The following is a 26,892-nucleotide window of genomic DNA, read 5'->3' on the forward strand; positions in this document are numbered from 1 at the left end:
CGATCAAAGGGATGCACGATTTGCAATCGATCATTGAACAATATCGAAGCGAAGTTGAAATCGTGATCACAGGTTTAGATCGTTTTACATCGGTCATGCAAGCGATCTCTGATATTAAAAAAACTGCGATTCAAGCGGAAGTTCGTATCAGTACGTATCAGGTGCGTTTTCGATGGAAAACTTTTCTGAACTTTGTAAATTAAATATAATTTATTAAATTAAATTTAATATTATTGAATATTATATTTAATTAAATTTAATATTTTGTTAAATATCGCTTTACGACGAACTTTTCCGGAACGTATCTTATTTTATTTAATTATATTTAATTTAATATTAAATTTAATATTATTTCATATTATATTTAATTAAATTTAATATTAAATTAAATATCGCTTTACGACCAACTTTTCCGGAACGTATCTTATTTTATTTAATTATATTTAATTTAATATTAATTATATTTAATTTAATATTAAATTTAATTAAATATAATTAAATATAATTAAATATAATTAAATATAATTAAATATAATTAAATATAATTAAATAAAATAAAATACGTTCCGGAAAAAGTTCTAAAGCGAAAAGCCCTATAACTAATCAATTATTTGGATACAAACCCATACAAATTCAATTGGTTCTATTGCAAATTTTATAAAATAATATAGTTTTTAGTTCATAAAGCATTTTATTCTTTTTATTTCCTATAAAAATGCTTACATAAAAATAAAAGTACAGCATTATTCTTTTGGCCGAAAATCGAAAAAGTGCCATAATTAAAAAAGGCCGTTATAGCGAAATATGCCGTATAGCGAGGTATAGGTGTATTAAGTTTGAATATTATTTTAGGAAACTTTTCGAACTTTTTACGGTCACCACATACCTTATCCCGAAGAAGACGAACAAATGGCTCACAAATTGCAACACGACTGGGAATCGCTCTATTTGGGCGCTCTCTATAGAGCCTCCACTCTGGAAAGTACTTGTGATAGATTTTCAGAGATGACTCAGCAACAGATCAATCATTTCTTAGAAGAATTAAAAGAATTTGCACAGGATTTCGAGGAAAATGGCCCTGGCAGTGTCGGAGAGAATCTTGACTTTGGACTGGTCAAAATGACGGTAGATTCAAAATTAAAATTCAATATTTTTTTGCACGGAACTTGGAAATATTTTTCATTGAATTCGTGCAACAGGAATATGGTGCGAAGATTGCTCAACTAGAAGACAGACGCCAGAGTATGATCAATTCGGAGTTGCTGTTTGATCTTCCAGCGACCGATTACTCGTGTTTCTTGAAAGTTAAAAAGGATTACGAGGGCATGGAATTGTTGTACGATTTATACAAACAGCAAAGAAATGCGAGGGACGATTGGTCTCAAACGTTATGGGTGAACCTGAATCCTCAACTGCTGATCGACGGTATGGATCACTACATCAGAGAATTCCGAAAATTGTCGAAATTCGTGAAGGAGCTTAGCATCGGGCAAGCATTGGAGTTGAACATGAAGAGTTTCAAGAATTCTGTACCGTTGTTTATCGAATTGAAAAACGAAGCGATGCGCGAAAGACATTGGAAAGAACTGATGAAAAAAACTGGACAGTATTTCGATATGGACCCCGACAGGTGCGAGGATGATTAAAACTGAACAATTATAAACGAATCGAAGTGTTTTCAGTGTGTTTTAAGTGTGTGTCTTCGAAATTTTTCATTTTCATTTTTATATTATTTTCTTTTGTCTAAGATAAAATATAATTTTGGTCATTGCAGAAGCAATTAATTTCAGCCACCTAATTATCTTTTATCTGTGACAATCTTAAGACCTCATATAATTACTCTTTTACAGAATCTTTTTTTACTTATTATTCATATAAAAAGAATTTTTCAAAGACTTAAAAATATGGAAGAGAATGAAATAAAAATATTGAGGGGGTGAGTTAACGATACAAATTTCATAACAATTGTTAAAAGATGAAGCGTAAACTTGGACTATTCGGTCTTCAAGGTTCACCCTGCAAAATATGTTCGCGATGGAGCTGGGAAAATATCAAGACATTGCCAAGGAGATTGTGATGAACGCTGTGAAGGAGCTCGCCATAGAAAGAGGGTTGAAAGAATTAGCCGAAGTATGGAAGTTCATGGAATTCACGGTGGTGAAACATATGAAAGGTACTGCTATTATTTTCTAATTTCCTGAATATAAAGTGTTGAAGAATTTTTCTATTTCCAGGCACCGAGGATCGTGGATTCATTCTGGGACCAGTCGAGGAATTGAATCAAGTCCTAGAAGACAACATGATGAACGTAAATGGCATGGCAGCCTCGCAGTTCATCGGTCCTTTCTTAAACACCGTACAAAAATGGGAGGTCACGATGCACACGATCGCTGAGAATCTGGAATTATGGATACAGCTCCAGAGAAAATGGTTATACCTCGAGGGTATCTTCGTGGGTGGTGATATCAGATTGCAATTACCGGACGAGGCGAAGAAATTCGATGACATAGATAAAACGTTCAAGAAAGTAATGGTGGACACCTCGAAGAGATTAAACGTCCTCGACTGTTGCACGATCAATGGTACAATTAGAATAAATTAAATTAGAGTAGAATAAATGAAGTTAATTGCTTCGTTATTTAGGACGAAAGGAGGAATTCGAAGCAATGATACACGGCCTCGACAAATGCCAAAAATCCCTGACAGATTATTTGAACAGCAAAAGGGTAGTTTTCTCAAGGTTCACTTTCCTCAGCGACGACGAATTGTTGACCATCCTTGGAAGTGGTCAACCAACAGCCATCCAGGAACACGTGGGGAAGATGTTCGACAATTTAGAGAAATTTCGCTTCGATTACAGCAATAGCGATCGGGTGATAACCACAGCGTTGATTTCCTGCGAAGGAGAAGCTATGGAGTTTCGTAACGCGGTTTTAGCCGAAGGGAAAATTGAGGAATGGATGGGGGTTGCTCTCGACGAGATGAAGAAATCGAATCGATATCTGACGAAGAAAGCAGTCTACAATTATGGAAAGGTGATATTTCTAAAATCATGAATCTATTAAAAAATTATAGAAAGTTCTTTAGGTAAGGAGAGCGAGGACAGAATGGATGCTCGATTTCCAAGGGATGATGATCCTCGCGGCTGATCAGATATGGTGGACAGCAGAGGTGGAGAACGTGTTTGAGAAGATTTCCAAGGGACAAATGTACGCGATGAAAGAGGTATGTACAAAAGATTCGGTAATTATATTTAGAAGTTTGCCCTCCTCACCGATTTTCGTGATCTTGAAATATGTTGTCAAGGTCATCATTCTGAACAATTTTTCCCTATACATGTTACCGCCGCTCGGCCTAAAAAAACTGTAGTTATACTTATGTTACCAGTATGTACATATATTCTTTGAAGTGGTTTGAGGTTAGGGTTAGGGTTAGGGTTAGGATTAGGTTAGGTTTAAGTTAGGTTTAGGTTTAGAGTTAGAGTTAGGATTAGGTTAGGTTTAAGTTAGGTTTAGGTTTAGAGTTAGGGTTAGGATTAGGTTAGGTTTAAGTTAGGTTTAGGTTTAGAGCGTACATGGCCTGATACGATAGCTAATATAACTCGTTATGGAACTCGTACATTTCATTAAGTGGGATATATAGCTGAGTTTTTATTCCGGCGTCAACATGATGTTAATGAGCGTATAATGGCATTTTTCGACATGATGGCCAAAATGTTTCCGATTTCTGACTAAACACAAAATGAATAACAGGTATACAATATATAAAAGGTGAAAGAAATAGTAATTATAACGTGAAAAAATCAAGAACAAAACCCTAACCCTGACCCTGACCCTAACCCTAACCTCAAACCACTTCAATCACCATTCAGTCTCCATTTTTCCCAGAATACAGTCTACTCGTAATCTGAGTTTAACTAAAGATTTTTGGAAATATCTCGGAAACTAGGGCCGAGCGGCGGTAACATGTATAGAGAAAAGTTGTTCAGAATGATGACCTTGACAACATATTTCAAGGTCACGAAAATCGTTGAGGAGAGCAAACTTCTAAATAATTACCAAAGATTCTAACAGAGATAAATAGAATCGAGTAACCTCCTCTTTTTTCGAAGTCGGTTAAAAATAAATCTAAGAATCTCAAATATTATTTATTCTCAGTATCTCACGCAACTGAATAATCAACTAAACGAAGTGGTGACGTTAATGGGTGGAGAGACACTGACGAACAACGATCGAAAGAAATTCGACATGGTATTAACCCTGGATGTTCACATGAGAGATATAATCGAAGGTTTCGTTAGAGATACCATCATGGATCCTTCGGAATTCGAATGGGAAAGTCAGTTGAGGTGTGCTATCAATTTACCCATAGAACATTACCTTTCTTTTCTATACATTCTCCAAAACGTGAAAGATTGCAACGTGAAAGTTGAAAGTATTTTAACAATATATTATATTAACACGAGCGCAAATTTCTTACAAAGGTTTTATTGGCTTCGTGACCCGGACAATGTATGGATCCACCAGTGCACCGGCACTTTCGAATACGGTTACGAGTACATGGGTCTTAATGGCAGACTCGTTGTTACACCTCTAACGGATAGGATATACCTAACGATTACACAAGCCCTCTCGATGCACCTCGGAGGTGCTCCCGCAGGTCAGACTTGTGATATATATTCGTAAAGAGAAGCGTTCGCAGTTACACGGTTAATTTAACGCTTCAAATGCCACGTAATTTATACCTGGCTGACGGGTTATTAATAATTTAAAGGTTGTTAATAATCCCATGTCCCGCACCAGGGCCCGCCGGCACAGGGAAAACGGAGACCACGAAGGACCTGGCAAAAGCGTTAGGACTACTCTGCATCGTGACGAATTGCGGTGAAGGGATGGACTACGTGGCTATAGGGAAGACACTGAGCGGTCTGGCGCAATGTGGTGCATGGGGTTGTTTCGACGAATTCAACCGAATCGACATCTCTGTACTTTCAGTCATTTCTACCCAGTTACAAACCATACGATCAGCTTTAATGGCGAACGCGAGCAGATTCATGGTATAAATCAGCCCTGTCCAAGTAGGGGAAATCTACTCCTGGAACACATGTTTTTTCCTAGCGACGGTACTGTCCCCTCGGAGAGATGGTAGTCGGAACCGTCCCATCTTACTTGAAGGAGCAGCGTTGGAAGGGAAACCGGAACATGTGTTCCAGGAGTGGATTTTCTCTACTTGGACAGGCCTGGTATAAATAATGAAAAAAAAAATTGATTTATAAAAATATGCAACTATGCATTTTTATAGTTCGAGGGTCAAGATATCGTGCTCGACTCGAAAGTGGGTATATTCATCACGATGAACCCCGGATACGCGGGTCGTACGGAACTGCCGGAATCGGTGAAGGCGCTCTTCAGGCCCGTCGTTTGCATAGTCCCGGATAACGAGCTGATTTGTCAGATAAAGTTGTTCAGTTCCGGCTTCTTGACCGCCAAAGTACTGGCCAAGAAGATGACGGTCCTGTACAATTTGGCTCGCGAACAGCTTAGCAAGCAGAATCACTACGACTTCGGTCTTAGAGCGCTGAAATCCGTCCTGAATATGGCCGGTCAACTGAAGAGAACCTCCGGCGAGCTACCGGAGAACGTGGTGCTCATGAGAGCCCTCAGAGATATGAATTTGCCGAAATTCATCTACGACGACGTGCCTCTATTTTTGGGACTGATCGCTGATCTCTTTCCTGACCTCGATTGTCCCAGAGTTCATTATCCTGATTTTAACGAGGCTGTTAATGCGGTGCTCGAAGAACAAAGATACTCTGTGCTCTCTGAACAAGTAATTATTTATCCTCTATTTTTGTGCTGTCTGTCGGAAAAGTGAGACCGGGTGGAAGAGTCCGGTATGAAAATCCTTCGGATTCCCTAGTCGCTTATCACTTATTTTATTTTCTCTATACAAGAGTGTCCCAGAAAGAGTGCGATAGCTGGGGTGATTTTGAACATTTTCCTTTGCGAAAATGTTGTTTAAAGCTTCGTTTTTGAATTTTAAAATAACAATTTTATTTTATACAACGATTCGATGAAAATATTATTTCAATTAGGTGGACAAGGTCGTTCAATTATACGAAGTGATGATGACTAGACATTCCACGATGGTGGTTGGACCTACGGGGGGTGGGAAAACAGTGGTGATCGATACCCTGTGCAAAGCTCAGACTCGTCTGGATAAACCGACCAAACTATACACCCTGAATCCAAAGGTATTTAATTTTTCTTCAAGGTAAATATCATCAGTAATAAAAATATAATACATTTAAGGCATGCACTGTGAACGAATTGTACGGGGTACTGGATCCAGTGACACGAGACTGGACGGATGGACTTTTGAGTAAAATCTTTCGAGAAGTTAATAAACCTATGAGCACTGGTAAAGACGAACGAAAATATATTTTGTTCGACGGTGATGTGGATGCTTTATGGATCGAGAATATGAACTCCGTGATGGACGATAATAAACTGCTTACTCTGGCGAATCAAGAAAGGATCAAGATGCAAAATTATTGCAGTCTATTATTCGAAGTATATAAATTAAATGAATCTGTCATGATAATGATAAATTTTCAATGAATTTATCATTAATTTATCATAAACTTTCAATGAATTTATCATTAATTTATCATAAATTTTCAATGAATTTATCATTAATTTATCATAAACTTTCAATGAATTTATCATTAATTTATCATAAACTTTCAATGAATTTATCATTAATTTATCATAAATTTTCAATGAATTTAACATTAATTTATTATAAATTTTCAATGAATTTATCATTAAAAGGTAGGAGACCTGCAGTACGCCTCACCAGCCACGGTATCCAGAGCAGGAATGGTCTACGTAGATCCAAAGAACTTGGGTTATCATCCGTACATGGAAAAATGGATGCGGGGCAAGATCGAATCGGATAGAGAATTGTTGAGTGGAATGTGCGAGAAATACATTGACGGGGCGATCAAGCTCATTATAGAAGGAATGCTTGGCCTGCAGGCGGTCACGCCGCTTAAGATGATCATACCGCAAACCGGCTTAAACATGGTAACAATTAGACCTTTATACGCTAATTAACTCGCCTCTTTACGGCGAGTTCGAAATTAATGAGCAGGCAAATTGCAATGTCTAGACTTTGCTTCGGTTACGCGAACGATCTTTATAGGGCGAACGAGAAGCGATTGACGAATTCGCTTTAAGTTTCAGGATAATTAAATAAGAAAAGTATAGAATAATTATTTCAGGTAACTCAACTGTGTTACGTGTTCGACAGTCTTCTGGCGATCGCAGAAAAGGCATCTCCCATAATTGAAAACGAAGGAGACGAAACGACTGTGATAGAGCCATTGTTCGATAGAAAGGAAATTATCGAAGCGATGTACATTCAAGCTTGTTATTGGTCCCTGGGAGCAACTTTGGTTATCGATGAGAAACCGCGTTTCGACGAATACGTGAAAAAGACTGCAGGTTTTATGCTGGTTCAAGATACCGTCGAGAAACCAGCGACCATACGTAAGTTTTTTAGGATGCGACCTAGGTGCATAAGGATTTAGACACTTGATAACAAATAACAAACTAAAGTGAACTAGAGCGAGATTCGTTCGAGAGCCAACGCTTTTTCGGCTATTTCCGGTTAGACCGACATTTTTTTCGGCCATTCGTTGAAATTTTGACCCACTTGTCGCAATCGTTTAGTGGAGGGGGTTTCGTCTCCCCGGACGCCTTTAGTTCGGGCCGGGGACCGCTAGGTGGCGGCGTGACGACAGCGTTCTCGCTAGCGGTCGCTTGGCATGCAGTTCAAATATATAGGAGTTCCGAATTGCGGTATGATAGATGTGTGGGGCAGGGATCGTCTGTGTCAGCCCCACTGACGAGTCTGACAGAATGGCGCACAAATTTTTTTGATAACTCTTACCGTTTGGCCTGTACAAAAGTGACAGTAAGTCTAAATGCTATAGCCCTCTTCTCAAGATTTTCAATCTTAGATACGGGTTGGCTAATAATGGTGCAATGCGTGCGTAGTGCTCGTGGCGACTGACCTTCTACCGTTTTTCCGTCGAAATTAAACGATCGGCCACAGGAAAATCGGAAGGGGGGAAGTAATCCTCTGCCTTCTAGGATTAGCCTCGTTACCCCTGGCGCTTAGCTATTCCTCCGACCAAACCGAGGATATATAGTCCTTGAAAACACAAAAACCCGGAGAACCTTTTTCTAAGTGACAGTCCGCCACAGTTTCAATCTCCAAAACTCTAAATCTCAAAAAAATGACAATCTAGGGTACATCCCCGTGGCTGAGAACACACTGTACGACTATTACCTGGATTTAAACAAGAATATTTGGATCCCATGGCGATTTTTGGTCCCCGAATACGTTCACGACAGAGAGAAACATTTCTCGGAAATTTTAGTCCCAACCGTTGATACTTCAAGAGCCATATGGTTCGTTCAAACCATGAGCGACCTCGACAGACCAGCACTTTTGGTCGGAGAAACGGGTACCTCGAAAACTGCGATAATCAATGAATTCCTTCGAAATTTGAGTACAGATAAATACGTAAGCATTTGCAGGAAGAAACTTCTATTTCGAAGATAAATAGAAATTGCATCTTTTTATTTTTCTCCCGAACAGAAGCAGCTTCTGATCAATTTCTCGTCGAGAACGAGCTCGATGGACGTGCAGAGGAATATAGAAGCGGTCGTAGAGAAACGAACGAGAGAAATTTATGGTCCACCGCCTGGAAAAAAGTTGCTGCTATTCATCGACGACATGAACATGCCATTGGTGGACACTTATGGCACTCAGCAGCCGATCGCTTTGCTGAAATTCCTGTTCGAAAAAGGAGGATTCTACGATCGGGAAAAGGATCTATCGTTCAAGTACATGAACGACATGTGTACGTTCGCTTACGTAAATAAATTGCACATAGAATAAAAGTATCTATTATACGATTTTGTTTCCCAGGTTATCTAGCAGCAATGGGGAAACCTGGCGGTGGTAGAAACGAAGTGGATCCCCGATTTATCTCCATGTTTTCTGTATACAACGTCACCTTTCCCTCCGACGAAACTCTCCATTATATTTACAGAAGTATTTTATCCGGGCACTTGCAAATATTCTCGGAGGAAGTGCAAGCAATCGCTGATGACCTGGTGCAAATCACGCTAAACCTCTATCAGGTTCTTCCTCCTTTCTAAACTTCATCGATCATCTTTATTTCATATCGTACATCATTTCTTCTGCTGATCTTAGATTATCACGAAAGAACTGCTTCCAACGCCAAGCAAATTTCACTACATCTTCAACATGAGAGATTTATCCAGGATCACTGCAGGACTTCTGCAAAGTCATCCCGATTATCTATCGTCGGTAAAACAGATCGTCAGGCTCTGGAGAAACGAGTTCACCAGGGTCATATGCGACCGTCTGATCAGTAAAGAGGTAACGTATTCTTGAATAATATATTTGACGATTTAATACGAAGCATCGTCGATTCTAGGACAAAGATCTGGTAGATGGGCACATAAAGGAAAAGATCGAAGAGCGATGGGAGGAAGAGGATTCTGAGACGGTCGCCTATGCCATGAGGGATCCTTTATTGTTTGGTGATTTTAGAAATGCGATTAACGAAGATGAACCACGATTTTACGAAGACTTGCTGGATTACGAAGCTGTGTATAATTTATTCTTCGAGGTGATAGTTGAAGAGAATTTATATACTGATCAAATGACGATAATTAATTAATTAATTAATTAATCTGCGAGCAGATTTTTGAAGACTACAACGAGAGGAATGCGACGATTCTGCACATGGTCCTCTTCAACGATGCGCTCGATCACTTGACCAGAGTGCACCGTGCACTCAGGATGCACCGGGGTCACGTGCTAGTGATCGGTATCGGGGGAAGTGGGAAGAAATCGGTGATAAACCTAGCCTCCTATGCGGCTGGTTATCGAACCTTCGAAATTAGTTTAACGCGTGGTTACAACGAAGCCTCGTTTCGGGAGGACATGAAGAATCTTTACAATATGGTGGGCGTTAATAATCAGAAGATAGTGTTCGTCTTCACTTCGTCTCATATCATCGACGAGAGCTTTTTGGAGCTGGTGAACAATATGCTGATGACCGGAGTGGTACCGTCTCTCTTCACCGACGAAGACAAGGATGAAATTGTAAACTCTTGCAGGAATGCTGCGAAGGAGGCTGGTTTTGGTGTCACAAAGTGAAGTGTAATTTGATTTTAACACTTTGACTGCCAGGTCAGACATATATGGGCGACGATTGAATTTCAATAGGAATCCATCACTTATATTATTAGGAATTCTTTGATTTACCTAATTGGAAATACAGTGGTACCTCGGTATACGACATAAATTTTTTGTGTGAATTTTGCGTCATTTTAAAATAATTATCTTGGAGGACATTTTGTTTTTATGTCATAAAGTGACAATAAGTAAATTTGTTAAATCATTACAATATCATGTGAATACTTCCCCAATGGTTAGTACTCTTACATACAAAAGGGATGCTCTTGAATAAAAGAGGCAAAATTAATGTAGGTATAATACCAATAGGAAACACTTTTTTTTACATGAAAACGGATTAATCATTTTTACATTACATCTTATAGGAAAGGTTGGTTTGGTATACGTCCTATTCGGTATAAGTCCAAACATCAGAAACGGATTAAGGTCGTATACCGAGGTACCACTTACAAGTAAACCTACACAAGTGTTACAGTCCGATTTTTATGAGCTTTGAATATTTTGTAGTCTAGGTCAAAATAAGAAACACATATTTTTTTATTCGTGCCCATACGGCTATTAAAGGGGTGAAACACCCTCTTGAAAAAAATCAGTTTTTATACTTCTGAGCTAATACCACCGAAATGGTAAAAAATATTTTAAAAAGTTTCAAACAAAAGATTTATTATGTTTAATGTACTTTATAACAGTGTACTCCGATTTTTTGAAAATATTACTTTTGTCAAAATTCTCACCCCCTCCCTCAATTTAAAAAATTTTTTTAATTGAGTTAGGTTTACTTGTTAGATACCTGAAAATATGGATAAAATTGTAATGAAGTATTTTAAAGATAATATACATAAGATTTGTGAAGACAGAAATAATCCCTAATGAAATTTTCAACGGCTTCAGCGTGGCAGTCAAAGTGTTAATAAACCAAGCGAATGGTAATTTTCCTTCCTTCTTTCAGGGAAAGCGTGTGGGCGTATTTCGTGAAAACTAGCCTGGAAAACTTGCGTATCGCTTTGTCCATGAGTCCATCCGGAGATGCACTTAGAACAAGGTGCCGTAATTATCCTGGTCTGGTGAACAGCACCACCATAGACTGGATATTTCCATGGCCTGAGCAGGCACTGGTAGCCGTGGCTAACGTTACTCTCAGAGATGTACGCGTTTGAAACAACCTTGTTTCAAACGCTTCTTCTAATTTTTACGCATTTCAGAATCCAAATGTACCACAAGAATATACAGAACAGTTGGTTCAACACATAGTGTACGTTCACAAGACCGTCCGCAATTATACAATTGATTTCCAGACGAAATTGCGCAGAAGAAACTACGTAACACCGAAACATTACCTAGATTTCATCAATTCTTATCTGAATTTATTAGTGGAGACGAAGGATTATATAAATTCCCAATGTGATCGTCTTTCTGGAGGTATTTATAAAAACCGTTTTCTCTAAGAGACAAAGAATTCATTATTTTTACGTGGGTGAAAATAAAAAGGTATACAGAAAATTGCCGAGGCTTCGGTGACGCTGAACGATCTAAACGAGATTCTGGCGGTACAAAGGGTTAAGGTGGCGGATCAAACGAAGAATTGCGAGCAATTATTGACTTCCATCGGTGAAAGCACGGATATTGCGATGGAGAAGAAGAAACTGAGCGAAGAGAAGAGGAAGGAGATAGAAGATCAACAGAAGGTTATTAATAAAGAAGAAACGGAAGCGAAACAAGTGTTGGCCGAGGCGCAACCGGCCCTTGACGCTGCTAGGGCGGCTTTGAGCGAACTGGAGAAAGCGGATATTACCGAAATAAGGTGTCTCATTTATTTCCTCTCCTTCGAGTAAATCAAGCTAAAGTGAACTAACGCGAGATTCGTTCTAGAGGCAACTCTTTTTCGGTCATTTCCGGTCTTACCGGAAGTGGCACAAAAAAAAATTTGTTTCGGCCATTCGTTGCAATTTTGATCTACTAAACACAATGGTGCAAGAATTTTTTCGATAACTTTCAAAAAGTCTAAGTGCTATAGCCCCCTTCTCAATATTTTCAATCTTAGATACGGATTGGCTAATAATAATTGATATAAAATATAATTTATAATTCAGATCTTTCGCAACTCCGCCTGAACCGGTGCAAATAGTCTCGGAATGCGTGGCAATGTTACGAGGTGTGAAAGACATATCTTGGAAAGGTGCTAAAGGAATGATGAGCGATCCCGCGTTCCTGAGGATACTTCAAGAAATGAACTGCGATAAGATCACTCTTAAGCAACAGCAATCGGTCAAGGCTCACCTGAAGAAGACCACTAAACTGGATCAAATGGAGACGATCAGTAAAGCTGGATTCGGATTGTACAAGTTTGTAATCGCTGTGTTGGACTACTGTGCCGTTTACAGAGAGGTAGAAGAAAGAGAATTTACACCTGCCAGCAGTGGCGGCTCGCGTATAGGCACTGTGGAACTGCAGCACCCCCTATTTCCATTTGATATTATCGATAACATTTAATATAACGAGTCCTTTTTTCTTTAAATCTTTCTTTATACTAGTACAATATATAGTCCTTATGGCAGGTTCAGACACGGCTAGTAATTTAGTCGAGTGGGGAGTAGGTACTTACTACTAAACCGTTTAGCACAGGCCTGTCCAAGTAGGGGAATTTACTCCTGGAACACATGTTTTGGGTCCTCTTCCAACGCTGCTCCTTCAAGTAAGATGGGACCGAGGAGACAATACCGCCGCTAGGAAAAACGGAGAGGCGGTAGTCGGAACCGTCCCATCTTACTTGAAGGAGCAGCGTTGGAAGGGGACCCAAAACATGTGTTCCAGGAGTGAATTCCCCTACTTGGACAGGCCTGGTTTAGCGCATAGAAAAGTGTCCGGACTAGTACAGTTGAGCTTTGAAAATCGAGAGTACAAGATACAGGGTGATTCTCTCGCAACGCAACACAAAAGCCGTGCCGCACAATGAAACCCTGCTGTGTTTGCGGGCAAAAAGACCCAGGGGCCATATCGCCGGACCCAAAACTGCTTTGTGTGTGTTTATGGCTGAGACGAAGACAAGAAACGGAACAGCAGGGGTTCCATTGTGCGGCACAGCTTTTGTGTTGCGTTGCGAGAGAATCGCCCTGTATATCGCTTGACTAAAGAAATGGGTCTCAGCAGGTCTGTTCGGAAGCCTAGTTAGTGGTGGGGAAAGCTTACTCGGCCAGAAAAATCCAATGGAACGGATCTACAGGGTGATCCTCTCGCTAGGGGACACAAAGGAACACTGGCGACAATGGACCCCTTGACCACACCATAAAGAGGTCCGTATTGGGGACCTACCCAGGCCGAGACAACTCTATAGGCTGGTTCAGACACGGCTAGTAGTTTAGTCGAGTGGGGAGTAGCTACTTACTACTAAACCGTTTAGTGCATAGAAAAGCGTCCGGACTAGTACAGTTGAGCTTTGAAAATCAAGAGTTCAAGATATATCCCTTGACTAAAGAAATGCGTCCGGACAGGTCTGTCCCGAAGGCTAGTTAGTGGTGGGGCAAGCTTAGTTAGTGGTGGGGGAAGCCTACTCGACCAGCAAAATCCAATGAACGGATCGACTCGACTAAACCGTTTTACTAAACTACTCGACTAAACTCTAGTGTCCATACACTAAACTACTCGCCACTCGACTAAACTACTAGCCGTGTCTGAACCAGCCTGATGTGCGGTCAAGTATCATGGTGCGGTCAAGGGATTCATTGTCGCCAGTTCCTTTGTGTCCCCTAGCGAGAGAATCACTCTGTACTCGACTAAACCGTTTTACTAAACTACTCGAATAAACTGTAGTGTCCATACACTAAACTACTCGCTACTCGACTAAACTACTAGCCGTGTCTGAACCAGCCTTTAAGCTTAATGTCAGTAGCCATCCCCCAGTTTATGAAAAAGACAGAAAAATCTTCGTACGGAACTATGCGCTTCTCAGTTCCAGCGGCATGGTGTCGCTGGTGTGTTGGACTGTGTGCGCATGCGCACATAGGGAGCTGCGCGCGAGGCTGCGCAGTAGAGAGAGCACTATCGCTCCCGTAGTGCCGGTTTTTAAAACAAAGACTAATAATTTTCTGGAGCAGCACCCCTACTAATTTTAGCTACGAGCCGCCACTGTCTGCCAATACGAATCTAATTAACACCTTTATGCCAGGTTAAACCGAAAATAGAACGCGTAAAAGCGTTGGAAGCGGAATCGGAACGCGCTCGAAAAGCCTTGGAAAGGGAAGAGCGTGAATTGAAGAAGCTCGAGAAAGCGATATCCGAATTGAATGCAAAATACGAGAAGGCGATGGAGGAGAGACAAAAGCTGCAAGAGGAAACGGACGTTCTTCAAAGACGCTTGATAGCCGCTGATAAATTAATCAACGGCTTATCTTCGGAGAACGAACGGTGGAAGAAGGAATTGGAAAACTTACACGAACAAATTGTGAAGATCGTCGGTGATTGTGTCCTCTCGGCTGGATTTCTTGCTTATTGCGCTCCCTTCTCTTACGAGTATCGAAATAAAATGCTCTACGAGGATTGGAAGAACAGTGTAATCGAGAAAAAGATTCCTTTCACGGAGACTTTTCGAATTGAGAGTCAATTGAGCAATGATGTTCAAATCAGCACGTAAGATGATGAAAGGGTATAGCAGGATAAGATGGTCAAAAGTGGCCTCGAACCGATTTTATTCAGCTATACATCATTTTATAGCTTATCAAAAAAAAAAATTGTTGTACAGTAAATTTCAACTCAGGGAGGTAGTTATTTCCTAACACGTTAGGAAATGTAAGAATCGAAAGTATATCTCATGTTATCACACGAAATATGTCGAAAATATCGGTTTCTGATTTTTTTAAACACGGCGCACCAGACTGAAAAATCTGAAAAAAATTGTGGACACCAGTCATGCTAATATCTAACTACTATAAAAGTAAAAATCTAATGTCTCGAAAGCTTCTACTCGAAATCTCAATTTTTCGACTTTTTTTGCGTTTTTAATTTTTCACGTCTAGGATTCGCAACCGAAAAATCTGAAAAAATTCACAATCATAAAGAGACATATCTAGAATATTCTAGAATTTTTTCAGATTTTTTGAATATCATTAAATAGGGAAAATCAGTTTCTCTTTCTTATCCTGTGACTACCCTCTCGGTTGAGTTACAGGGTTGAAACTTAGTGTGCAACAGTTTTTTTTTTTTTGATAAGCTATAAAATTATATATAGCTCAATAAAATCGGCTCAAGGGTACTTTTGATCATCTTATCCATTTAGATCACTTAACGAGATCTTAATTGACCTACATTTATTCCAGCTGGACTTCCGAAGGTTTACCTCCGGATGAATTGTCCGTACAAAATGGGATTCTGACCACGAGAGCGTCAAGATTCCCTCTGTGCATCGACCCGCAGCAACAGGCATTGAATTGGATAAAAAAGAAGGAACAAAAGAAGAACTTGAAAATTTTATCCTTCATAGATGCTGATTTCTTAAAACAAGTGGAACTGGCGATAAAATACGGTCTACCAGTCTTGTTTCAAGACGTCGACGAGGTCGATCCTGTTCTAGATAATGTTCTATCAAAAAACATCCAAGGTAATCGATTAAGCTTCACTTTCTCTCTCAATAATTAACATGAAATTTAATTATACAGTGTCTGGAGGTAGAATGTTTGTCCTCCTCGGTGATAAGGAAGTAGATTACGATCCAAAGTTCCGGCTGTATCTGACCACGAAGATGTCCAATCCCATATTCGATCCTGCTTTGTACGCTAAAGCTACTATCATTAATTATATGGTGACCATAGGGGTAAGTCCAATCTTTAGTTTTCATTTAACACTTTGACTGCCACGCTAAAACCATTGAAAATCTTCCCAAATCTTATGTATATTATTTTTAAAATATTTCATTATATTTTTACCCACAATCTCAAGTAATTAAGTAAATCAAAGAATTCCTAATAACACGAGTGATGGATTCCTATTGAAATTCAAAATTCAAACATATTGACTGTCGCCACTTTTAGGGTCTTGAAGACCAGCTATTATCAGTGGTCGTCCGAACAGAGAGGCCAGACATCGAGGAACAACGCGAAAATCTGATCATAGAAACCAGCGAGAACAAGAATCTACTTCAACAATTGGAGGACAGCTTGTTGCTCGAAATAGCCTCGAACAAAGGCAACATGCTGGATAACATCGAGCTGGTGGAAACATTGGAGAACACGAAATCGAGTGCCTACGAGGTGATGACAAAATTGTATCTCGGCGAGGTGACCGCCGCAGACGTGAACAAGCTCCGAGACGGTTATCGACCAGTAGCTAAAAGAGGAGCAATATTGTTCTTTGTTTTGGCGGACATGGCGATGGTGAATTCCATGTATCAGTACTCTTTAATCAGTTACGTGGAAGTATTCATTTATTCGTTGAAAAAAGCGCTGCCTGACCCGACTCTTCAGCAACGCCTGAAGAACATCATTCCTATGCTGACGAAGAACGTGTACGACTATGGTTGCACAGGCATCTTTGAGAGGCACAAATTGCTCTTTTCTTTCCAAATCTGTATTAAATTGGAACAGGATCAGGAGAAGCTTACTCAAGGAGAGTTGGATTTCTTCGTGAAGGGTAGTATCGCGTTGGAGAAAGCGTCGAAAATCAACCCCACCGACTGGTTACCAGCGACTGGATGGGCGGATGTACTTAAACTGAGCAATGACTTTCCCGATGTTTTTGGACAACTCCCTAACGAGCTGGAGGAACAACATGAAGAGTGGCAGAAGGTGGGTGATCGAAGATGATTCTGTTGAATTCATGAAGAAAGGGGTGTTTCATTTTTTAGTGGTACGACAGCGATGCTCCAGAATCCGAGGACTATCCTCTGGATTATTCATCGAAGTTGAAACCTTTTGAAAAACTGATGTTGATACGATGTTTCCGTATCGATCGTGTTTATCGAGGCATCGTCAATTACATAAGCGAGATCATGGGAGAAGAATTCATCACTCCTCCGCATATAAGTTTCGAACTGATCTTCGAACAAAGCACACCAACAATGCCCATTGTTTTCATCCTGAGTCCTGGTTCGGATCCATCATCGGAACTGATGAAACTGGCGGATGGATACGGTTGCGGAGGAGGAAAATTCAAGTACCTGTCCCTTGGACAAGGCCAGGAGAAGGTAAGATCAGTTAGCCATCTTGGAAATTTCTCATTTTTCTGATCCTTCAGATCGCAGTGGAGCTGTTACAAATAGCCGTGAACAGAGGGCAGTGGTTGATGTTTCAAAATTGCCACTTGCTTTTGAGTTTCACCAGGGAATTGGAGAAGTTATTGGAAAACGTTGGGAAACCCCATCCTGATTTTCGTCTCTGGTTAACCACCGATCCGACGCCAAATTTTCCAATTGGAATATTACAACAATCATTGAAAGGTTTTACAAGACAATTAGACAATGTTAAAATTAATGAAATGTATTTAGTGGAGGGAGGGAGACCGGGGACCGCTAGGTGGCGACGAGATGACAGCGTTCTCGCTAGCGGTCGCCCGGCATGCAATTAGAATAATATAGAAGTTCCGAATTGCGGTATGATAGGTGTCTGGGGCAGGGATCGTCTGTTGTCAGCCCCACTGGACGAGTCTGACAGACGATCCCGAGATGAAACGCTTTTTGAAACGTGGTAAGAGTAGCTTACCAAAACCTCGTAGTCCGTCTGTCTCGTAATGAACGTTTACGCTGTTTCCCTGCTGGTAACACTACGCCCCCTAGTGACTAGGGCCTAGTCCGTAGTTGCGCCACCACGTAGATACGTCCCTGCAAAAATCGCGGATGCCTTTAGTTCGGGCCGGGGACCGCTAGGTGGCGGCGAGACGACAGCGTTCTCGCTAGCGGTCGCTCGGCATGCAATTAGAATAATATAGAAGTTCCGAATTGCGGTATGATAGGTGTCTGGGGTAGGAATCGTCTATTGTTAGCCTCACTAGACTTTTTTCTCTCCTCTCCTACAAATATTTATCAATTTTCAGTGGTCACCGAACCACCAAGCGGATTGAAACTGAACCTTGAGAACACCTATCTGAAGATGACACCGCAGCTAATCGAAAGCTGTCCGCATTCTGCCTACAAGCACTTGATTTATGTATTGGCTTTCTATCATGCCGTTGTTCAGGAGAGAAGACGATACGACAAGATTGGTTGGAATATAAATTACGATTTCAACGAGTCAGACTTCAATGTCTGCACCACAATTTTGAATACCTATCTAACAAAGGCATTGTCAACGAAAGACATCAGGATTCCTTGGAACAGCTTGAAATATTTAATAGGGGAGGTACGTTAGGAGGAATCGAGATTCTTGAATTTTTTTATTTTTTTTTTTTTAAATCGTTAGGTGATGTACGGCGGAAGAGTGATAGACAATTACGATCGTCGAGTTTCCCAAACTTACATGGACGAGTACTTCGGAGACTTTCTGTTCGACAAATTTCAACCTTTCCACTTCTACCGCGACGAACGCGTGGACTACGTGATACCACCGGAAGGAGAGTACGATGATTACCTGAATTTCATCAAGGAACTACCCTTGGTGAACACTCCAGAGGTTTTTGGACTCCATCCAAACGCTGAAATTGGGTACTTCACCTATGCGGTGAAAGAAATGTGGAGCAATCTCATAGAGTTGCAACCACAGACTGGTAAGCACACTTTCATTCATTTTCAAACATTATTTATAGTACAATCTTTCAACAATTAATTTTAATTAGCTTGATCAACGTTAAATCTATGATGCACGATGAAAAGTTAAAAATGCAATTAAAAATTTTAATATTTTAGAAGTAAGTGGTACTGGAATAAGCAAGGACGAGTTTATCGACAATATGGCGAACGAAATATTAAACAAAATCCCTACAGAATTCGATATCATTAAAATAAAGAAAAATTATGGCATTTCTGTCACTCCAACCATCATCGTACTTTTCCAAGAATTGGAAAGATTCAACAAGCTAATTCGTACAATGAAGAGCACTCTAACTCAACTAAGAAAGGTGTCTTTTCGAGTTTTAATTATTCAAATAAATTGTATATTAAAATTGCACAAAATTATAGGCTGTTGCTGGAGAAATCGGTATGGATACCACCCTGGAAAGTATTTCTACAGCTGTGTACAATGGTATACTGCCAAAACAGTGGGCCAAACTAGCACCAGATACCAAGAAAACTCTTGCTGGATGGATGGAGCATTTTGAGAAGAGAATACAACAATACAATAATTGGGTAAATTATCATTGAAACGCTATTTTATTTCCATCACTGACGAATCTTTCCCTTATATCTCAGTCGGGCACAAACGAGCCAATAGTTCTCTGGTTAGCCGGTCTGCACATACCGGAAACGTACCTGGCAGCCCTTATCCAAATGTCCTGTCGCAGGAATAATTGGTCCCTCGATCACTCTCTCATGTACACAGCTGTATCAAGATATACTATACCGGAGAAGATAGAAGACAGACCCGACGAGGTAGGTGATCAATTTTCCCTTAGAACGAACTTGAATAATTTCTTTTTAATTATTCATACTTTTCTCTATAGGGTTGTTACGTGAGTGGTCTGTATCTGGAAGGTGCCAGATGGGACCTCGAGGAACAATGTCTGAAAAGGTCGCACCCAAAGATCCTAGTTGAAGAATTACCTGTACTTATAGTGGTACCCGTCGAAGCTCACAGAATCAGACTTCAGGTATCGCATTAATTAATCAAATCACAGGCTGTTTTATAGACATTCGATAACCGAGTTTATGAATCGTAGAATACTTTCAAAACACCGGTGTACACGACGTCGAATCGAAGAAACGCGATGGGAGTTGGTTTGGTGTTCGAGGCGAATCTTGCTACCAGTGAACATATATCGCACTGGGTGCTGCAGGGAGTCTGCTTAATATTAAACACGGATTGAATTAGAATACTTCAAAATATTTTATTTCATTTCCCATTATCTATAGTGTACATATTAAACGTGATGTCTTCAGTTAAATAAAATGTGTTTATGATAAAAATTGTTTTCTTCTTTTCTATACATTTCATTAATCTTCCTGTTTGTTGCTAGTTGTACATTTAATCTGAGGTAAACATAGATTGTAGAAAGAGCTATCTAGAAAATTCTTGGTGTCCTGCCATTTCACCCAGTGATTAACTTCCAATTGTTCCGGGTCTTTTGCTCTGCCGATGAAATGCGGATCGACGATTAGCATGTAAGTATTCTTCACACCCTGATGGATGCCTAGTATTCCTTTGCTGGAACAATCTCTGTCACCTCCCATCATGATTGGACTACCGAATTTCTCCAAGTGCTCCCTGATTACCGGTATCTGTTCCGATAACGTTCTCCCACTGGGAACGTGAATTATTTTGCTGAGAACCTCGTACAAGTGATCCAACACCAGGCACACCTACGACGTATTGCCAATCGACTTGTTTACTTTCTCCTTTGGCGAAAATATATCGCGCTTATCGAGCGTATCGCAAATGTGTGGTAACTTCTTTAAATTTTCAGTAATAATTCATTTGACTTTGGTGATTATCGAAGTTAATTACTTCAAGTTGACTCAGCGAAAAATATTAACTTACTTCGAAACTTCCAATCCATTCTCTAGATCCAATAAAACTTTCTTCTTTATCTTCCAACTTCACAAGTATCTCCTGTATACGTCTGATATTAGGAACAGATTGATCCAACTTCCGGTTCATAATGATCCAGGAACAAATGGTCTGTAGGGTTCTGTACCCGCACCCCCATCCCTGAGTGCCATATTTTTTATTACCTAATCAAGGAATACAATCGTATATCCGACCACAAACCTTATCGTTAAAACCATCGCAACCGTAATGCCAATATTCGTAATCCCCACGGACCAGGAAGCTGGTACCGACTTCCGGTGGAGAAATATCCCGATGGATATTTTTTAGTAATTCGCTCGAGTAATCGTGGATCATCGTATAATTATTTAAATCAAAAACGTTCTAAAAAAAAAACAATATACAGAGGAATTGCTTGCTTGTTTCTTTCCAACTTATACTTAAAATATTTAAAAAAAAGCATCAACGAAACGACGCAACGCGACGCAATGAACGAGATGAGAAACAGAGCGGGAAATTTCGTATTTCCCGGTTTACGAGCGATTCGCGGCCATTCTGCGTATTTTTACGAAACTCCTAACCTATCCAAGACGTTCCGAACGTTAAACTGTCGTAATGATTCCAGTGAAAGCGTTCGCCTAACGAGGAAATCGTAATCTGAACGTTACGTGTATCCCCGATCGAAAGTATACCTCGCGAAAGAAGAGCAGCACAGCCTTTATGATAGGCATTAAATCGTGGCGTTACCTGGAAACACCTTTTCACGGTTCATCGACGTTCTCGTCGAGTAACAGTGATTTTGATAGAAACGTCAAACTCCGTACGCAGTCACGCGCACTTCGTTTAGCGTTTCTCTCAGGGGCGATCAAATATACGATTCTCGGTTACACGGTGTGGCGTTACTGGAACCGTAAGAAAAAAGAACGACAGTGCCGTGGTTGTCGGCTAAAAGCTGATCAACAGAAATGGACACTGGAGTCTCATAGCAAAATGACAATCGGTCAGCACGAACGTAATACTATGTGGATAAGAGAAACGGACAACAAACAGTGCGGTAAGGAGTAAGCAGCGGAAAAATACGAAACGCGCGGACGTATACGCGTACGCACGCTCGTCGAGCAGACTTCAAAGTATATTAACTTTTTTTTTTTTCGAAGAGGAAGATGAAAGCGGTAATCTCGTGGCACGGTAAGTCATGTAAATGGTAACGGGTACACCGTCTTATTGAATTAGCGTTCAATCAATTAATAGCATGAATCACTCGAGCTGATTTATCATCGCAACGCACCGTCAATTTTTGACAGCAACACAATAGACTTACCGCTTTTATCGATTTTACCCCTCGATTAACTATCAGACAATATTTTATTTCGCGGGAATGTTTATACTTGTGGCTTTTTTGTTTATATCGTTACGTAGATCGGTCGTTGCTTTCTATCAGTAACGAAGGTCGTGACTTGGGAATACTGCCAAGTATTTTAGGTTATGTTTATTATGTCACCTTAATTAGCGGGTAGAGTATTTAATGATATCTCACTCGTGTACGTCAATCAGAACGGTAACTACGTTTTTTATCTCCTATCATCTTACTCATTTCCCTCTTATCTTTTTTCAAGCAAAAGTAGCCTGCGAATAAAATTATACTATTTTCTTCTCCTGTTGGAATGACATATACTGTTCATTGTTTGTTTCCCAGTGAAAAATCAAGAAATGATTGAGGTGTAAGGCGTGCGACAGAATAAAAAGTATGTATGGTGCAGTTCGCGAAGAAGTATCTGAAAGTTGGTTACACACGTATGACTTGAGCAGTACAATGATTCCTAATGTTAGCTCACCGATAACCGATGAAGAACATTTTTGCAAGTTTATCTTATACAAAGAAATCAAAGATTCAAGGTATGTTGTACGGTATACAAGTACGGTATATATTGTTATGATGTTTCTATCCATTGATATTTATGTTTTTTCAGAGTACGAATATGGGATATTGTCATATTGATACCAAACCTCTTGTTTCTTTTATTCATCGCGATCAGATTTAACAGAGCACGGCTTAAATTGCGAGCAACGAGTAGTCCAATATTTTTTGCTTTTTACGGACTTGTCATTTGTAACATAGTTATTTCGGTGATACGATGCGTCGTTTCGATGACTGTGAACGCAGCAGCCACCGTTGGCGGTAAAGCGGATAAAGTGCTGTGGGTTACGGTCAGATTTTTTCTTTTATCAACAGAGATGAGCGTGCTTATATTTGGTTTGGCATTTGGTGAGTTTACTTTCATTCATTTGTATTAGTTATCGCGCATCCCGAAATACATTGCTTTTCATTTATAGGACATTTGGATAGTCGCTCAAGTATTCGTAGGGTGTTACTTGCCACATCATTGATAGCGCTGGCTTTTACGATAACTCAAGGAACTTTGGAATTTGTTTTACCAGACGATACATTCCGTATTCCTAGTAGAAATTTTTATGTATTTGGTCACGGGGGCATGATGTTTTGGTTCTGCAGCAGTCTTGTTTTCACAATGGTAAACATTTGCTATTTCACTGAGGTAATTACTCTCGTTCATCTTCCAAATTATCCTAACAATTTTTACAATCTTGTTACAGATATACCTTTTTATATTGATACTGCCATGGACACGGTTAAGAGATCGTTTAACCCTTCCAAGTACGTTGATACAGATGCTATTGTATTTTTATTCCTTTATATCGATTCACATACTACAAGGTATCTTTTATTCCAGCAAGAAAAAGTTTTTACATTTATGCTGGTACGTTAGCCATGCTAGACCTAGTACAATCAATTGGCGCAGGCTTTTTAAACTATACACAAAATCCTGTAGGATTATGTATCGTGGATTTTACTGCAGTTGTCTATTTGACCCTTTTTACACCTTTAGTTTATCATACGTTTCTGTCTGAGTTCTTTGGGTAAGTCGTCTGAACGAGTTTAATGTATTTCAACTTCTATATAGAAATTACAGCTAACCAATTGTTTTTACAGGGTTTCGCAACCTTCTATAATGTTCTCCTACAAGGCACAAGTAGACGATGCAATGGACGAAGATACAGTGTCATTGCCGCATCAACAGAGTTTCTCTTCGTTAAAAACAGACAGCGATTATATTTATCAGGTCCATACTCCATCTATTCACATGCCCCTATACGATTCGCAAGCATTAAAATCATCCCCTACGAAACATAAAACCTCCCTACACTCCTTAGCGTCTCCGAAAGACTTTAAAGTTGCTAGTGGACACGCTTACGATTCCCGGGTTACATTATACCGCTCTCCACCCGCCATCAAAAATTTTGCCAGACGTCTGAGCGCGGAGAAAACAGCTTTCGATTTTAAGAATTACCCCCTAACGAAATCTGATAATTTTATTGATTCCAAAACGAGCGCTCCAGATCTAAGGTTTCCCAACACTGCTTGGAAAAGTAGATCCACCTCTCAGTTTAAGTACGGTGGACCCAGTAGCGTATCGAATTTACTTTTCTCCCCGAGCACTGCTAGTAATTTCCTTTACAAATCCGGAGCAAACGACAGTAGTACTAATCTGTTTTCGCTAACAAGAAAGAGCAGTTTAGAGCACGAGAGAAAGGGCTCGGAGGGAAGTGTACCAGCACAATTTTTCGAGATACCACCGCTTGAAACTACCACGCTTGGTCAAGAAACTTTAACAAAAGATAAAGCCGTCTCGCGAATCGAGGGTGATAGAAAACAGTTGAGCCCTTTGAAACAATATGCTAACACCGGTATGTCTGAGGTTCAAGTAGAAGACACGTCCGATTCCATGGACAATTCTAACGCTACCCAACAGTTACTATTTAAATCGATCACTTTAACTCGGGAGGATACGTTTAAAAGGCGTAAAAGAGAGCCGAAGAAAAGGGAGTCAGCTGGTTTAAGCGATTACTTATTATCACTGACAACACCGAAACCTGTAAAAGATACCGAAGTAGATCCTAGTCCTCCCTCTGACCAGACAAAATCTTATACGCAGACCGAGTCGCTGTAAATACTTTTGTTAGAGCTATCGGTGTAACATCTAAGTCATTACGTGTAGTTCTGTATATAAGAGCAGTAATTTTAACATTTTTTTAAAAACCATTTTAACCATTTGAAACTCAGCAGTAAGTTCTGGTGGGATAGCGAAACTTTACACGTACTTGTTAATAACTACATGTATTATATAGTATAATATATATATATATTATATATATATATATAGAGGAGCGCACAAAATGCTTTATTATCTGTATATACAGCATGTTTAGATTTTAATTAAACTCGTTAATGTAGCCAATGCACTTGGTTTTATTTATTTACACTAACTTGGCAGTGGATCGTGCTAACACGTTGATTATTGTTTTGTTCATTTTTGTTTTTGTTGCAAAATCAGGTGCGTCTTTTCTCACCAACGCTACCATCTACTATATCTCTTTCTTCCCATTCTTTTTTGTCGATTTACAAAGGAAAGACAGGAAAGGGTATTCCTACACACAAGTACACAGACACATATATATGAAAGCCGTATGTGTGCCTATTGTAATAGCGAAGAATAATACTATATACTTGTCATTGTTGAAAGAACAGAAGGAAAAACAAAAATGCAAAGGGGAACTATTCTTTTGTTCACAGAATCACAGTGTTTATGACTCGACCCAATTCGACACAAACTCAACACCGGTGAATCCACTCTACGCTGCGTCTCTTCAAAGTCCGGATAGCATAACCGGTTACAGTATAGATAGTCAAGAAGGCCAAACTCAAGCGAACGGTTATCAACAGTGAACAAAACGGAGATGCGTGTAGAATAAGTGAAATATATGGATTCAACGATTTCTTCAACGACTTGTCGAAGGTGTTCCGTTTGAAAGCATTGTTCGATTTCCCCTGTACGAAAGGATCAGGATGGAATCCCTTGGTATCCTTGTAGGATTCCAGTGAAAAAGAATCTAGTCGCTCTCAACGTTCTCGGAGCAACGTGACAATGGCAGGAACGTTTTTATTAGAGGTGTGCGAGTACTTGTAATTTACAAGCCGAGCGTTTGAATTTGCCGAATTACTCGAAATCGACCAACTGTTCGAAACAAAAGCGAGCTACTCGAATATTCGAACCGTCGTTGAACTTCGATCTACTTGAAGAATTTTCAGCTCGAATATTCGAGTAGTTCGATTTCGTTTCGAACAGTTGGTCGATTTCGAGTAATTCGGCAAAATTCGAGTACTCATACACCTCTAGTTTTGATTTCTTTGTGATAGCGAAGAAGAACCCCCGAAGCTGTTTCAAGCAAATCCCAGCTATTGAATTTCTTCGCTCTTCGTACTTAATCGGTTAGAGAATTCGTTTTCATAGAGAGAAAGAGAGAAGAGTCTCGGGTAGATAAGGATTTTCATGATAATAGATATATCGAATCGTATCGGTGATAAGCGATCCCTACATGTACATTCGACGAACATTCATCGAGACTTGGATTTCAAATTGATTACTTATCGTTTCTCCGTCCTCTTCACCAAAGAGACCTTCGATCACGGTCGTGTATCGCACACGCAAGATCGAGCACGATTAGCGCCGAATGTTCCTCGCTATTTTCCTACTTTTTGCATTAAGAGACACCTTTTCGATCGGAACGACGCAAAGGACAATAGAAGCCGTCGAGACGAGGACGGCGACGAGGATCGAAACATATAAATTCAAAGTTAAGTCTAAGTTACATTGGTAAAGTACTAGCGCTAGTATACTTAATCATTCAGGCTTAAAAAGCCTAGGTTACATCGATAATATACTCTATACTATTTAGGCTAAAAAAGCCTAGGTCTCCTTAGTAATAGAGTGTAAAGTAACTCTACCACTAGCTCTTCTTCCATCGTTCCAATCCACTAGCGCTAGTATACTCTATCGCTTAGGCTTAGATCCTAAGTTACACTGCTAGAGTATACTAACGCTAATAT

General features: G+C 39.9%; 3 protein-coding genes across 9 annotated transcripts; 2 read left to right on the top strand and 1 right to left on the bottom strand.

Annotated features, from left to right (window-relative positions):
• Positions 1-87: 87 nt before the first annotated feature.
• On the top strand, positions 88-20,250 carry LOC114875359 (dynein axonemal heavy chain 10). Its single transcript, XM_046286479.1, has 38 exons — positions 88-161; positions 853-1,125; positions 1,200-1,630; positions 2,010-2,173; positions 2,235-2,582; positions 2,644-3,035; positions 3,088-3,225; positions 4,158-4,348; positions 4,484-4,659; positions 4,803-5,056; positions 5,302-5,829; positions 6,095-6,253; positions 6,312-6,572; positions 6,834-7,088; positions 7,286-7,553; positions 8,318-8,595; positions 8,671-8,935; positions 9,004-9,218; positions 9,292-9,480; positions 9,539-9,733; positions 9,808-10,262; positions 11,255-11,450; positions 11,508-11,724; positions 11,794-12,106; positions 12,396-12,690; positions 14,468-14,928; positions 15,615-15,895; positions 15,954-16,108; positions 16,326-17,078; positions 17,138-17,476; positions 17,527-17,728; positions 18,322-18,626; positions 18,687-18,990; positions 19,130-19,341; positions 19,403-19,570; positions 19,634-19,813; positions 19,885-20,031; positions 20,101-20,250. The coding sequence occupies exons 1-38, from the start codon at positions 96-98 to the stop codon at positions 20,245-20,247; spliced, it is 10,176 nt and encodes a 3,391-aa protein (XP_046142435.1). The 5' UTR covers positions 88-95; the 3' UTR covers positions 20,248-20,250.
• On the bottom strand, positions 20,244-22,323 carry LOC114875383 (ufm1-specific protease 1). 4 transcript variants are annotated; one of them, XM_029185592.2, is made up of 4 exons: positions 22,249-22,323; positions 21,150-21,311; positions 20,919-21,089; positions 20,244-20,740 (listed from the first exon to the last, which is right to left on the bottom strand). In XM_029185592.2, the coding sequence occupies exons 2-4, from the start codon at positions 21,282-21,284 to the stop codon at positions 20,375-20,377; spliced, it is 672 nt and encodes a 223-aa protein (XP_029041425.2). In that variant the 5' UTR covers positions 21,285-21,311; positions 22,249-22,323; the 3' UTR covers positions 20,244-20,374. The 4 variants fall into 4 exon arrangements, with proteins under 4 accessions (XP_029041425.2, XP_029041424.2, XP_029041422.2 ...); XM_029185591.2 differs by lacking the exon at positions 22,249-22,323 and adding an exon at positions 21,675-21,765; XM_029185589.2 differs by lacking the exon at positions 22,249-22,323 and adding an exon at positions 21,620-21,710.
• LOC114875374 (transmembrane protein adipocyte-associated 1 homolog) lies at positions 21,538-25,788 on the top strand. Of its 4 annotated transcripts, none has more exons than XM_029185574.2 (8): positions 21,538-22,115; positions 22,624-22,823; positions 22,898-23,193; positions 23,262-23,458; positions 23,541-23,601; positions 23,678-23,864; positions 23,938-24,067; positions 25,579-25,788. In XM_029185574.2, the coding sequence occupies exons 2-8, from the start codon at positions 22,675-22,677 to the stop codon at positions 25,729-25,731; spliced, it is 1,173 nt and encodes a 390-aa protein (XP_029041407.1). In that variant the 5' UTR covers positions 21,538-22,115; positions 22,624-22,674; the 3' UTR covers positions 25,732-25,788. The 4 variants fall into 4 exon arrangements, with proteins under 4 accessions (XP_029041407.1, XP_029041403.1, XP_029041402.1 ...); XM_029185570.2 differs by lacking the exon at positions 25,579-25,788 and having other exon boundaries at positions 21,539-21,981; positions 22,085-22,115; positions 23,938-25,247; XM_029185569.2 differs by lacking the exon at positions 25,579-25,788 and having other exon boundaries at positions 21,539-22,115; positions 23,938-25,247.
• Positions 25,789-26,892: the final 1,104 nt, after the last annotated feature.

The sequence above is a fragment of the Osmia bicornis genome, chromosome 7, assembly GCF_907164935.1.
Source record: "Osmia bicornis bicornis chromosome 7, iOsmBic2.1, whole genome shotgun sequence".
NCBI lineage: Eukaryota > Metazoa > Arthropoda > Insecta > Hymenoptera > Megachilidae > Osmia > Osmia bicornis.